General features: G+C 46.0%; 1 protein-coding gene across 1 annotated transcript in view; it reads right to left on the bottom strand.

Annotated features, from left to right (window-relative positions):
• Positions 1-1,600: 1,600 nt before the first annotated feature.
• The window catches only part of UBAC2 (UBA domain containing 2), a 180,617-nt gene continuing 166,814 nt past the window's right edge, over positions 1,601-15,403 (bottom strand). Inside the window, exon 10 of the mRNA XM_036893653.2 lies at positions 1,601-2,821. Coding sequence (XP_036749548.2) covers positions 2,714-2,821 — 108 coding nt within the window. The 3' untranslated portion in view covers positions 1,601-2,713. The remainder of the gene's footprint in view (positions 2,822-15,403) is intronic.

Here is a 15,403-nt window from a genome sequence, read left to right as displayed (position 1 = left end):
TTTACAAGCACACTACAGGGTTAGGTGCTTTGATTCTCACAAATTAAGTCTCATTGGAGCTACCTGATTAGAATAAAACTCATGTTTATGGTTCACTTTCATTTCTATTTAAGTACAACCACTGTCAGGGTCTCAGCAAATATTCTAAATGACACTGGAATGCATTCACAATTTTGTGCTCAATTTCCCTAAAATTTTTACCTTTCTAACCCCAAACTCAGTCTAAGTTTATGAATCAGGGATTCAGAGGCAGGTTTTCTGTAATTTGGGAAGGGCAGGATTCACCATAAACAGTTTTTTCCTTCTTCCCTTTATCATTTCATAATCTGGAATCCGCTTCCTTGAAAATTAGGTCCAATCTGTGACATTCGCACAAATCCAAAGTCTGAATGATCTTTTTTAGAGCTTAGGAAACCAAACCAAATGGCTCACCGATGCCCCCCTCCGGCATGTGTCACCAAGCATGGGACACAGAAGGTTTTCCTTTGGGGGTCCCAACAGCCTGAAGATTTCCGGGTATCTTGACGAGAAGTGTGGAAGTTATTGGTGTTCAAACTCCTGCAGTTTGTGTCAATATCTGCAGGAAGCAAGAGTGGGCCAGGGATGGGAGCCCCCATAAGGCACGGGAATGTGCTTGAGGGTGGAGTTCTAGACGGTGGTGACTGGAGAAGGGGGAGAGTAGCCTGGCAGGTGCATGAAAAGGCTGGACAATAGTGGGGCACCCCTGGGAAGCTGAGGCCTTGGCAGGCTGTAGGGAGTGAGAAGAGGCCGAAAAAATAAGGAAAAACCTGAGCTGTCTCTCAGCTCTGCTACTACTTAGATTTGGGTCCTATGGTTCCATCCCCGGCACTGGCCTCAGTTTCTATCCTCTAAATTAAAGGACGGCAGTCAAGGGTGGGAAGTGTCCCTTTGGGAGGACAAGGATCTAAAAGCAATCATACTTTGGAGGGAGTCCTGGCCAGAGGACAAACAGGAACAGTGGTGGGTAATCCTTTCTCATTTAGGCCTCACTGTGATCCTCACAAGTAGGGCCCTGGGCTCCCCATCGCTGGGGAGACAAGCAATGAAAAGCTTCACGTGAGAGAGACTTCTGCCTCTGGTTTGGTTTTACTTTGCAAGGTGCTGTTTGGAGGTGAGAAGGCACATAGGCGACAGTGTTTTTCGGTGAGGGTTGGTCTCTCCAGTGACGACCTGCATCGGAAGTGCAGAGGGTGGGCTTCGATTTGCCCAGAGGTCATACCTGAGTACACACTCAGCAGACTCTCAGCCGTCTTGCATGTGCTTACTTGAGGATGTCCTTACAACTGCAATGGGGTGACTCCGATCAGGTCGGGGCCTCTGCTTGGGTCCAGCTGAGTCCTGGTAAAGTCGGCTCAAATGCCCTTCCAAGCAGCCCAACGGCTCCGACAAACCTAAGGATGGGCCCCTCACAGGGCCAGTCCTCCTCATAGAAACAAAAGGGCTTTTCTCACTTCAAAAAACACACCCATATCTTCTGCAGAAAGATAAGCAGTGGGCAACTTCTTTTTTTTTGGTGGTAAATAGTATAGCCTCGAACAAAGCTTTATGTAGGTTAAGTCTAATAAAAAATACCAAAAAGTAAAACACATTAAAAATTTTATTTTAAGTATCACACGTCCAAATTTGCATCAATTTTGATATATTTATGCTCATTTTGCAGAACAGAATAGTCGTACAATTTCCTTAAATCTTAAGTCACCTTGCTTTCGATCTTTTCATGCTCAAGGCCATCCCCGCCTTGTCCCCTTCTCTCTGTGACAGTGCCCTCCGCAGTCTACTCTGTGTCACACTGAGATCCCAGTTAGCCCTCCGGAGCCAGGGAGGACCTGCTCCCAGAGGGGCTGACCTTGCAGCTGGGACAGGCAAGGCATTTTCTCTTGTCCTAGAGCTGAGCCTGCACCGGCCAGCCTCTCTGTCCATCTTCACCCCCACTTGTGGGACTAACTCTGGATATTCTGAGCAAAATTAACCCCAGGCAGTTTCACAGGAGTACTCCAGAACCTTAATCACAGTGGTACTTAATCACTGTTTTTTAATGGAGTGAAAGAGTTGGGAAAACTTCCCTAGCTTAGAATGTGCTGGAACAGTGTGGAGTAGGATTCAGTTTTCTGTTTCTCCCTCATCATGTAAGCGTGGCCAGTACTGTGTGCAGCAGGTAAGCAGTGCTCACGTGCTTGGACATGTGGATGCTGAACAGCCACATGTTTGAAAGCAAATTTGAGAAAAAAAATAGTGATGAAAAATAATTTGACATGTTCTTTCTGAATGATATTCCCCTCCCCTTTCATGGCATTTATGATCAGATATAATGTAGGATGATACATTATAGTAAAAAGAATAAGATTAAAATAGCAGTAACTTCCCATCTGGAGTGCTATTCAATTGCTTGCAGAAATCTGTTCTTAATGCATTTAAAACACTTTAGAAATAGGTGATGATTCTCCAAATGAAGGAAAATACCCAATAAAAAAATAAAGATAGAATATACATGCTGACTTAATGGCAAACTTATTTTCAATACTCTAATAGTGATGATCCTGGAATGAAGGAAGGGAGGGAGGGAACATCGGGGGCCCCCCTTTGCCGCGAGGATGCCAAGAACACGGGCGCCAGCGAGCACCGGGCTGGGCTGATTTAGGATTCCGGGACAGCGCCCGGCCGCGGCGTCCGCGCTGCGCCGTGGGCGGGACCCTCAGTGCTGCAGCAGGAAGTTGGTAGCCACATTAAGGTCGTTATTTGAAGCTCTCAGGGCTTCCAAAGCATCGCCTCTGGAAAATCCCATCTCCATGAGCCGGGCAACCTAAAAACAGGAACAATACCAGAAACCTGATGAGGCTAACGACACTGCTCCGAATCCACCAGCTCCAGAATGTTCTTTGTGCAAGTTTTATAGGACAGGTTAAAACAAACAATTTTCATTTCTGTGTGAAGTCAGATGTTTAAAAAATGTTAACAGGCACATTTAAAATGCTTAATATATAGTGTACAGATGTTATCTTACTTAATCCTTATTTCGGTGGAGGGGTGGGCTTCCACGGGGGACCTGCCAGGATGGGCAGAGGCTGGAGGAGCTTACAGACGGGGCCTGGAAAGCGGGTTCTATAGGGGCAGCCTGGTGCTCACACTCCTTTGGTGGAGAATACCTCCAAGCTGCATTTCTGTATGCATGAACAGTGGCTTCACTGTAGGTTTACTCCCGATGCTGGCAGACACTGCTGATCAAAACGCCCCGAGGTTCTCGGCGTCACCCAGCCAGAGACCTTCCTCTGGCTGCCCAGTCCTCGCTAACATGTCGCGTTAGTCCTGGCCCAGGGCTCTGGAGGCAGCGGCAGCCATGAGCAAAGGCGGCAGAACCGAGGGAAGGAGGGCGCTAAAGCCACCAAGATAGGGAGGATGGGGCTGGCGCTCTTTTAACCCCAAATCCTCAAACTGAAATACAGAGGCTTCCTGTACTTCTCCGTTTCCAATGTCAAAATAGGCAGTATTACTAAAGTCTATTCATAACTTTTTTCCCATTTTAAAGTGTATTATAAAAAATATTTATGATCCTGGACTAACCACAGGCATTTATTCTTTGTAGTTATATTGAAATATACCTCCTTTGCAATAATATATAGTAAACAACCATACTCTTATAAATGTTGAGATTTCCAACGATGTGTAGGTTAGAGAGGCTTCCGTGGGCTGATGAGGACTTGGTCACCGTTTCCAATCTCCTTTCCTGCAGAGAACAATGTGCTCAGCACTACCCAGCGAGAGCCTCCTTCCCCCGCTGGGGAGTCAAGGTGTGTGTGAGCACGGGGCGGTGGGGGCAGGAGGAGCAGGGGGTGCAGGTGCCCGGGAGAGGACGTGGCGTGACTTCCCGGCACCAGGCAGACCCCCAGCCCCTTGTCCCCTCCGGCAGCCTTAGGGAGAGGCTAACCCAGCTGACAGGAAGGACCCCAAAAGGCTTCTCAGAAGCCGGCGTTCTAGCCAGTGTTCTTCACGCTGATGTTGTGACCCCTCATCAGTGGGTCATGGACTGTTAGGGTAAGACTAGGATTAAAAAATGTGTGTAGTGAGGGTCTTCCTTCCATGAAACTTCACTTCGGTTTTCTACATTCAGACATACATATGCCATGGACTGTGTTTCTTTCTGGGGGCTGTGGTCAGAAACATGGGACAGCGGTTCCTACAGGTGTTGTTGGTGCCCATGAGAAGGGCCACCCACAGGCGAGAAGGGCGGCAGCCCCCGCACCACATGAGTGAGACTCCGCGGGGCTTGCGGGCCTTCTCCGCTCAGCTCCCGGGTCGCACGGACAGCATGGACAGAATGGCAGGGACCTTCTGGTTTCATTTCCTGCTCAAAGGAAGAACCACCTTTTCCAGAATATTACAAATACTCTTCACTCCCTGCCAAGATGGAAAGTTCTTCCTCAAACAGAGCAGAATCTGCTTTTCACTAGTTGCCATCCGTGGGACTTCAAAGGTCCTATTTTGCCCTTTGCAGTAACAGAAAACAACCCTATTCCTTTTTCTGCTGAAACTCTGAGTAACTGAAGCACCTCCCCACCCCTCTGTCTCGGCCAGCATCCACCCTCCTGTCCGTCCCAGGACCTGTGGCGCAGGCTCCTAGCGCCGCTGGGGTTGCCTCTGCTGGAAGGCTTTTCCCTTTGCCCTTGGTCTGGTTCACTCCCCTTCATTCATTGGACCTTGGGGCACCTGACCTTTTCTGTGTCTCCCAGACTAGAGCAACATCTCCTGGCCCTGCTGATGTCTGTTCTGTGTTCATTACAATTGGGACTTTTATCTGGGTTAATAGGGCAGACTGCTTCTCCCTACCACTGTTGTAAGCCTCTCAGAGTAAGAATAAAGGCCCTGGCTGCTCTGGTCATTCCTGTGCTCCAGCATCCGCCACCTCCCAGCCCAGCCCGTCCCTCTCAATGCTTGCACACCAGTGACATCTCAGAATATGGCACCCAGAACTGAGTACAGTCCTGTTGGTATGGTCTCACCAGGGCATAGGGAGGCTAGACTGCTGCTGTCATGTGAGCTCAGCACTTATTAACGTTTCAGCAGTGCGTACACACGTGCGGATATGTGTGTACACATCTTCTGTGTGTACCTGCATCATACGGGAGTGGCCAGTTAAGCTGGGGCCTGTTAAAACACCCTCAGGTATCTTCACTTGAGATGCTCTCAAGGCAGACTTCTTGAATCCTACCCTGTAAGTGTAAATTTGATCTTCCAGGTATAGGACTGTACACTTCTCTCTTAAATTTCCTGTTTCCTAGCCAACCAAAATTAATGTTTAAATTCTGTGGTCTATTATGTTAATCAGCTCCTGCAAACTTGTATCATCCCCCAATTTGATTAGCAAACCTCTACAATGTCACTCAAGTTACTACTGATGAACATGTCAAGCAGGCAAAATCAAAGACAGAGCCGGGGGCTCCCTAGAGACTTCCCGCTCCATTCAAGTGGCTAATCAACATTATTTTTTAAAGAGATATTTTAACCAGTTTCAAACCGATTTCATACTATTATTATTATTATTTGTTCCACATGTCACCAACATTATCTCTTAAGGTGATGGGATGTTGTCAAATGTCTTGGTGACATCCTGTGTGAACAGGATTAGTTTGATGTGTTCAGACCACAACACTCTTTTCAACGTTTACAAGTCATCTCTTTGATAATCTATTTTAGGCATCTGCCAGACGTGAAACATCAGTTTTGCCATGCAGTTCTCAGAGTCCATACTTTTTCCTTTGCTTGGAGGCACCTCCAACCAAGCATTGCTTTCTTCTCTGCCCCCACCAGTGCGCTCGGGGACAGGGGCTCCCGGACTTGTGCTGGACACATGTCAACAGGGAAGAAACCACCTCACTGACCCAGGGACACTTACTAGGTTATTTCCACTCCTGGAATGAAGTAACCTTTTATAATGTTTATTCCAATTACTTCCAGTTAAGGACCACTGTCTTTAGCGGTGTTGACGTAGCTCAGTGAGGAGTGGGCAGCTCTACCTGCCTTCTCTGTTATCTACGGACACAAAACCACGGCCCAACCACCTGGTCATTCTTAACGACTCTGAACAGCATGTCAACTACTGCGTCCACTGCCACCCCTTCGTCACCTTCAGTCAGTACTTCAAGCATAGCTAAGGACCGGCTGCTTCTTGGCAGGAGGCCAGCAGGAACGCATCTATTTGTGAACCATGATTCATAATCTGGAGTTGATGACGAGTGAGTCAAGACCAGGAGTGGGTACGAGGTGGGGGTGCTGGCCCACAGTTCCCACCTGGGACTGGAGTTTTCTGCCCACTAACTCTGTATTTGGTTTGGAGTCTAGAAGATACTGAGGGGACCTACAGCACCTACCCTGCCCTGAAGGGAGACCAAGCTTCCCAGGGTGGGATGGCTGGGCTGAGTCCTAGGCTGTTAGGTGATGTTTGGTTGAGGGAAGTTTTCTCTGCACACCAGGCTTCCTCCTGAGGTCATGGTCTCTCTCTCTCAGAAACGAGCCACCGCCCGGGCATCATCACTGGGTTTGACACCTGAGCTGGGTTTTTTGAACGTCTTTGCTGAGGAGACTGCTTGCTGTTACAAGCATGCAGTGGCTGGCTCTGCATCCTTTAAAAGCTGGCAATCATGCCCTCTGTCAGGGCTGGCTTTGGAGTTTTTTGTTTTTTAAGGGGTGAAAAGACAAATATGATTAGAGATTTTCATTTCTGAGTGATCTACTACTTGACCAGATGTAAATGCTGGTGAAACAGAAAGTGTTACTACAATTCTTTTAAAAAACTGAACAGTTACACTAAGAAAGGGTATCTGTAAGTTTCTCCTAGTGTCTAAAACTGCAATCAATCATAGATAAATAAAATTGCACACTTGGGCTTGGAAATGTGGATAATAATCAGCCAGAAAAGATGAGAAGTAGAGACAGAAGTTCCGACGGGTGTTCTCTAACTGCCCCCAGCCCTCAGTGGGGGTTGCCCGTACAGGGCCCCACTGCTGCCCATTCTACCGCATCCTTCGTCCGGGCGTCTTGAAGGCTCACAGACCAGGTGATAGTAACTGGAGAACCCAGCGACACCTGAGCACTCTCGGGTGGACACCGACAGCCACTGGGTGGGCCATGATAGTTCCCTGGGCTGAGAAGCCCGGCTTGCCCAGCCCTCGTGGATTCTGTCACTGTCTCTGTGTGAAAGGCTTAGCACGTGAAGCATGACTCCTGTGCTCACATGGCAGAAAGAGAAAAGTGGGCAGACCTGTAGTCAGGTAAGCAAAACACAGACAGCATTCCAGAAGTTCACAATTTCTTATAGTAAGAACACAGGTGAGGCTGGTAGCTGTTTCAGATGTGACCCAAGTGCAAGAGAAGCACCCCTGCAGGGAGGCAGGAAGCCGCCAGGGGACAGACTTCTCTGCGCTCTGGAGTCAGGCCCCAGTGGGCCGTGAATTCACTGTGTGCCCCCAGCAGGGGACTGAAGCTCCGGGTTCTCAGTCTTCTCACAGTTCTGAGGATAAGAGATGTGTGTGTAGGAGGCCTAGGTAGGGCCTGGCACACACTAGGTGCTAGTAAGGACGACATCCCCTGAGGACGAGCAGCCCAGGGTCAGCCGGCTGCGCTGGAGCCCATCAGGCCTGTTCGGAGACTCCAGCAACGCGACAGTTTTGTTTTCGGCATTCACTTTACCTGCTTTCACTTCACTAGTTTTATATCCTTTGTTGGTCAGAGAACTGATCTGTCTTTTACAATGATCAAACACAGGCTAGCATGGAGCGGCTGGAAGGAGAGTGTCAGAGCAGAAAGCCACCCCCTTGGGGACCGTGGTTACTGCCATCAAGGGAGAGGTGTATGCTATTCCCCCGATGACAGGGACCTGATTAAACACTGGCTCCACAGTCAAACTCACCCACATGTACACAAGCCACTGTGGCTAAATACAGCCATGCTTTAAAAACAATGCAAGAGTGGCTTCTGATACATATTTCTAGCATTTAAACAGCAGAAACAAGACTAGACCTAAGGAAACTAATATGGCGAGACCAAATGATGTCAGAAAGATAGGAAAAATCTTTCTAAAAGGTGAGCCTAAATTCTAACAAAAAGCCCATATTTAGTGACTCCTAGAAACACCTTATTTTGTATCTGTATACATTTTAGCAAATATTCAATTCTGATGATTATATAAGTAATGGTATGTACAGATACTCAGTTCACCTCACTCCCCATCCAAACCATATATATTAGCTAAAAACACATCAAATCACACTGAAAACCTGATTTGTTTTCTCTACAGGCTGTTTGCTGTCTTCAGTTCAGCTACTGGAATTAGAACCATCTGTTACCTGAGCAGATGTAACATCCAAGGGAAGAGAAAATTTCAGTGTAAAATCTCTTCATCTTATTTGACAAGAAGATGAAAATACATCCTGGTCAGTTTAAATCATGTCGTGACCATAGAGGAATGTCCTTAATTCAAGGAATATTTACACGCCCTCCGCAGCTCTGAGGGTCTGGCTGCCCCGGTGACTTGGGTGTTATCCATCTTCCCGGCAGACAGCGGCCCCAGGAGGGCTGCCCACACCTGCCGTGCTCCTGCCTGACACACAGAAGGTGCCTGGCTGCGCTGAGAGGAGTGTGAGGTCAGTGATCTAAGTTCTTTAGGAACCGACAGTCCACTGGGCGAAGCTGATGAATAAACATCTTGGGGACAACATGAGAAGGCTGGGGGCACACCTGGGACTCTGCAGAGAGCACGCGCGCACAGAGGCATATTCTGGTCTAATGCCCAGCCGAGAGCAAGACGATGCACATGCTGCATCTCAGTCAGCCTCGTACAGGCTTGGTGGGCAGTAAGCTTCTGTTTACTGTTTGGAAAACTTAAAAAATGCCCCATAGGAATTTTCTAAAAAGCATTTCCTCCGACATCCCTTCTGCATGTCAGGGCCCAGTAATAAATACCTTCCTCATTCTGATTCTGCATCACAGGAATTTTTGCCTAAAAATTCTCACCACGAAACATCACAATAGTCTAAAGACCTAAATGATCCTTTCCCCTAAATTTCTTTTAAAAACCAGTTGTAGTTTGTTAACATCCAAAGAGGGCATTATGTTTTTCCTGTCTTCCACATCACTCATTCATAATCATTAAAGGTACCCGAATGTAACATCTCCAATGCCTGTTTCCTGTAACTGATCACTTGGTCTTCCAGAGACAAAGATGAGAGAAAATTTAACTTCAGGGACAGTAAGGAGAGGCTGCTGCTGAAATAACAGCTTGGCCTCAGCACTGAGATGCAGACGCGTTTGTGGACTGTCCCGCAGCGGCCTACGGCTCTGCCAGCTGCCCTCATCAAGGACCCAGGGGTCCCTGCGTGCTGCAGCCCCCCACATCCCCAACCCGGGCTGGCCAGCCTGAGGCACCCTGGCCAGGGAGCTCGGGCGGGAGCCAGCATTGCAGGTGAGCGCTCCAGAAGAACACAAGGAGGAATATGCTTTCCAAAGAGAAACTATGCTGAATGAGAAAAGACATTTACAGAGATGGAGAGAAATCTATACCAGTTTTCCTTCTCTTTCTTAAAGATCATCATCTATGATTGGGGCATGTGTCTCAAGATAATTCTTACTCGAATGAAATCTCACTGGCATTCCATTCCATGTGCAATTAACTACTCTTTGACACAAGTGAAATAGGACATTCATTCCAATGAGATTTATAGTAATTCCTCTTGGTGAAATACTCCGTGGCTTGTTTTGTTCATATCAGACTGTGGTTTTCTTTAACTTCCCTTTAGTTAAGGGTGTCAAAAACAAAGTTTTTTTGAGTTCTTACTTCCCAAATTCTGACGCTTGCGCAAAGTGATGCCCACCTGAAAGGTGGCCTTGACAAGCCCCGCACCGGGTTGCCCGTTTGTGACAGGCAGCTTTCCTGGGGCCCATGCATACCTGCTGCAGGAGGACAGGCCAGGAGAAGCCATGGGAGATGAGGTCCACCCTTCTTTCCTTTTGTCTGACTACTTGCTCCCTCTTGGAGTGAGTGCCCCTCCGACCCCCCAACGCGACCACACCACCAGCTGTCAGATCTGCAGGGTCAGAGCAGCCCGCTGCCCTACCACCTTACCTTTCCCCTCCTCCTCAGGCCTGCCCAGCCTCTTTGATCACACCTGTTGGCTGAGCCAACTGTGTCCATTCTTTTATGTTCTTCCCTGGGCTACAGGCTGCTCGGCGGCCCCCCATCTTCCTGGCTGGTTCAGGGTTTGGTACTGAGAAGGCCCTCACTACAGGCTGGACGAGCCCCTCGCTTGTATTTTTTAGAGAACTCAGCAGAATCAGGCACCCAAAAAAAGTTGGTTAATTTTTTATTGCCATCCAATATTTTATTCTGATATATTTGATTTTGGTATTTTCTTAGAAAACATATATCTAATCCACTAGCACTGGAGACAAAAAGGCCTGGCACGACACCACTCTGTGACGCCTCTGTAAGTGAGAATGAGTGTTCTTTTGAAACACAAGAAAGAGCAGTTCTTTTTAAAGAGAGCCCCCTGGCCACACCTTCCTGCTCAGCCCTGCTCTCTCTGCTGCCGGGCAACCTTCTGGGGGGCAGACGCCGTTGTCAGGAGGGAAACAAGGTGGGACCAGCCCCCACGGAGCTCACTGCCTCCCGGGGAAAGGAGACAGTCTTCCGGTCACCAGACCAATACCGTCCCTGCGGTCAGGTGTCCAGAGCAGAAGTGCCAAGTACTCCTCAAAACAAGTATGTTAGTGGGATATTGTTTTTATTAAGTGAGTATTTTGGAGATCAGGTGGATTTTTCAGAGACAGTGGTGAGGATCCTAAGATGGAAAGAAAGAGGACCTTACTGAGATTTAGATTCTCTCAAACAAAATACGTTTTGCTATTTATCAGTTAAGTCTGAGAGTGACTTGTGTGCCTAAAGTCATTCTCTCTCTACTTGGGACAATGGGTGGTGCAGAGGACATGAACGGGACACACACGATGGTCTTCCATGTATCGTCTGGACAAGAGGTTCGTAAGCACCTGGACTGTAACATGTTTCCTGGGCAGGGATGAGAGAAGTCATGAATGTGGTTCTGGCTGTAATATGCCCCTTCCTCCATGTCTAGTCCACCCTCCAGGAAATCCAATCAGGCAACTCCCTGTGTAAAGTCCTGCCATGGTTGCTTAATGCCTACGGCATAAAAGCCGAAGTCCATGCACTCCTGAATGCACTGGGGAGCCTGTCCCGCCTCCTTCCATCCAGCATCTCCCCCAGTCACCCCACTGCCCACTCCAACCTCACCCACTGTGTGTCCCCAAATTTGATGCACCTTTCGCCAGGCCATATCTTCACAAATGCCACAGCCCCCAACCCTCCAAGGCCCTGCAATCCCTCCTCCAGGTCCGTGGCACTGGCACACTTGCGTAGTTAACTAGAGTGGACTCCATGCCTGGCTCTCCCCGCTGGGCTCTGCACCACTTGAGGCAGAAAATTCTGCCTTATTTATCTCTGTATTTCACAAACTAAGTCCAGTGACTGGCTAGGCGCAGAGCTGATAGTTGATAACCGTTGACTGACTAAAAGGAAGGAAAGACACGAATGGGAGAGGAAGTCAAAATGTGTGACAAGTCTGTTTATCTTCCTTTTGGTAAGTCTAGCTTTGGTTCAGTCTTGTTTAACTTCCTTGTCTGATTTCACCTGTGTCCCACTAAGTATAAACCAAAGGGTCACACTCCAAGCCTGGGGAGGGTTTAAGAGAGACAGCCTTAGTAAGTTGTTTCCCCCTTTGAATAAAAAGAAAATATGAAGCCAGCATGACAAAATCTCATTACTTGTTAATTTTGAGTGGGGGTGGAGTCTTAAAAACCCTGGTTAAAACAAAAAAAGGAAAAAGAGAAATGGAATAATATCACAGTTATTTTTATGATGGTAGACATGAACACATTTGATTACTAAAAAGAGTTTACTGGGTGGTGCTTGGTTTTGATACATTCCTAAATGGGGGCTGCGGCAGCTTCGGCAAGGGCTGCTAAACGGCAAAGGTGCTGGGGGTCCAAGTCACCAAAAACAGGAGGAGGGGGTTCTACAGAACTAAAAATCCAGAAACTTGGCAAGAGCAGAAGTTGAAGACATGGCAAAAATTTTTGAACGCTGTATGTTAGACTATTACTACATTCAATAAGCATGCATGTTCTTTCTTAGAATATTCTTGTTTATCAATCTTAAAGAACTCTTACTAAAATTCCTGAAGTATCTCTTTACATCAGGAAAAAAATCATTTTTCTTTCTTGGTTTAGAAATTAAGTTTCTTAATGCATCAAAATTATGTGACTGATATTTAAATAAAGAAAACAGAGCCCATTTGGTGGAAAAATTAAGCATAAAAAGGTTTTGTTAATTCAAGCTATCTTAATGTTACTAACAAATAATATTTTAGATAATGTCCAGCCTTAACAAACCAAGCAATTATACATTAAATACAGATTTCTAGACATTGTTGTAAATGTCTTGAGGGCAAGAATGTCTATTTTCTCTTTTACAGTCTCTCTAGCACCTATCACAAGAACCACCAAGAGTCTACACAACAAATAATGCCAGGGAAGACTCTATCTTAATGCAATGTCTATAGTGGCCATTTTCTGGATAATCAGGAAACACAAACAAGAAGATTGAGAAAAAAATCAGTGAATTATGGAGCATACATTACAAACATATTTACATCTTTTCATAACAGAGTAAGGGAGAAGTAAAACGCTGTTGAAACTGATATTGACATCATGTTAACCTCACTGTTGTCATTCTGGGAAGATCAAGGAAATTATTCATTAAAAAACCCTAAAGACTTCAATTACACATTCTCCCTGTTACCACTTTTTAACACTTTTTTTTTCAAAGTGCCGGAATGAGAAACATAACACCTGTAAGTAGCTCATATCATCAACGGCTGCTCCGTGAGGAGTGTGACTCCTGCTTCAGTCAAGTAAACAGTAATGCAACAGAGCTCTATTTCCTTTCATCTGAATCTGAGAGTATTAGCTTATTTTTTTCATCTGTTACCATGAATATCTTACAGATGCCAACTATTATGCTTTATTTTCATCTCCATGGTGATAACATTTGTCTAGAAATTCTTTGATGGAGGCAGAGAGCTATGGCTCCTTAATCCACCTCTCAGGGACTAAGGAATTTCTAAAATGAGCAGCCTGGGGGAGAAGTTGCAAGGGGGAGCTGCTGGACCGTCACTGGGCGCATTCAGTTGGTCTCTTTCAACAGCACTTACCATCGCCCACTAATCCAGGGGTGGCAGCCCACAGAGGTGCACGCACCACGGCCCTTTAACCCTGAGTACTTCGGTGGGCATTTTCTAAGAACAAGAATATTATTCTCTTTCCTAATCACAGACAGTACAGACACCAAATCCTAGCAACTTAACATTAATATAAAACTATTATCTGATGTAAATCTAATCCAGAGTCCAAAGAGTCAGGATGCAGCCATGTTGCAGCAACTGGGTACCTTGGGCTCGCTAATCTTTGTTCACGTGGGGATGGGATCAGGGAGATGATAGCCTGAAAGGTGTGGCCAGCTATGAAATGCTGACCTTGATTTATTTTGATAAGAAGAATGCAACACATGTAGAAGGAAATTTTAAAGTGTTGTGACAGCAATGCTCTTAATGAGCTTGAAACAACCATACTCAGCATAGATACCAAGTCCTAGAAACTTAACATCAATACAAAAATCTCGCCTAATTTACAGTCCAATTTCATCAACTGACTCTTATTCATCACCTGGTCCTTTTACCAAAAATACTTCTCTAGTACGGAATGTAGTCTGGTATCATGCATGACACTTAGCAGGAAGCCCTAGCCTCCTCCCATCGCAGACGGTGTGTGACATCAGCACTGCTGAAGAGGACAGGTCCGGTATTTTATAGAATGTCACTCAAACTGGGCTTGTCTGCTTTTCCTTTATGATCTGAGTTACGCAATTTTTATTCCAGTACATAACTCATGGGTCTTCTCCAGGGTGTGCCCACAGCACCTCTGTATTCCATTACTGGTAATACGAGTTCTGATAAATTGGTTAAGCTGTCCAATTTCTCCACCGTATAGTTATTATTCTCTTTTTATGATTATTAAGTAATTGTGGAGGGATATTTTGAGATTATGTAAATGCTGTTCTTCATATATTGATTTGTTTCTGAATTGACTTTTACTCTGGTAGTTGCAAAATGAGATTTTCAATACTATCATTCTTTCTATACTTACTACTTTGATATTCTACTGAAAGGAAAAGCATTTCCCTCGCCGTTGTGAATGAATATATCTATGTAGATATTTATTTACCTACTGACCTCACCCGTGTCAGTAAGAACTCAAGGATTCTCCCCACACAATGGATATTATAGTGCTGTCCTTATTTATATTGATGCTCCAATCTGATGTCCCAGTTTTTGGTCAGTGGGACCCAGCAAGCTGCTTCCAGCACCCTGGTGGCATGCCCACTCAGTTACGGAGCACTTCCTTGGGTTCCTTACATAAAGGCAGTCCAGGGTTATCCTGCACCTTCCCTATCCTGGGCCTGGGACCCACCATTTCTCTAAAGAGGCTGGCTCCTGTTGGGAGGCAGAAATATTTACAAACTAGATTTGGGCACTAGGTGTGCTCAGATATGCTAGGATGACACTGCTTCTGATTCCTTTTGGTTGACAGAGGTGAGACACCACACACACACACACACACACACTCTCTCTCTGTCTCTCTCTCTCTCTCTTATCAAATCATGAGTTTATGCTAAGAACTCTAATTCCAGCCCAGCTCCTCAGGGCTCTTCCCCGCCTTCCCCTGTTGTGTATTTGTATTTCCCTTCTTCCACAGTCAGATCAACCTACTTCCTCATTTTCCCAAGCCCCATAATTCACGAAACATAATCTCAGAATTGTTGTCTCATACCACTACGGAAAACAAGATTCATCTGCGTTCTTTTTTTCTTTAGACTGAGGGTATATTATGTTCAAAGTTACCATAATTAATTTTTCTTCCTCCCCTATGATTGTGTTATTCATTAAAAATACATGGTCATTCTATTGATCCAATGGTTGGATCATTTATTTGCCTTTTAGTTTTATGGTCATCCTTATCATTGATTTGCTTTATGAACATGTAAAACATTGACTTGAGCCTAAAATCAAAACCATACAAAACGTATACTCAGAGGGGCACCACTCCCTCCCGATCCTTCTGCAGCCTTTTCTCCCACTCCTCTAGGGAACCAACTTTAGTAGTTTCTCATACACATGAAGTATTACAGAATTTAAAATGATGCATGCTTTTTGTTTTTCAAATCATGTCTTCCTCAAACTCGTAGACCCACAGGAGACATAAAGGT

Source organism: Manis pentadactyla, chromosome 17 (genome assembly GCF_030020395.1).
Source record: "Manis pentadactyla isolate mManPen7 chromosome 17, mManPen7.hap1, whole genome shotgun sequence".
Taxonomy (NCBI): Eukaryota; Metazoa; Chordata; class Mammalia; order Pholidota; family Manidae; genus Manis; species Manis pentadactyla.
This window is presented reverse-complemented; position numbering and strand designations above follow the sequence as displayed.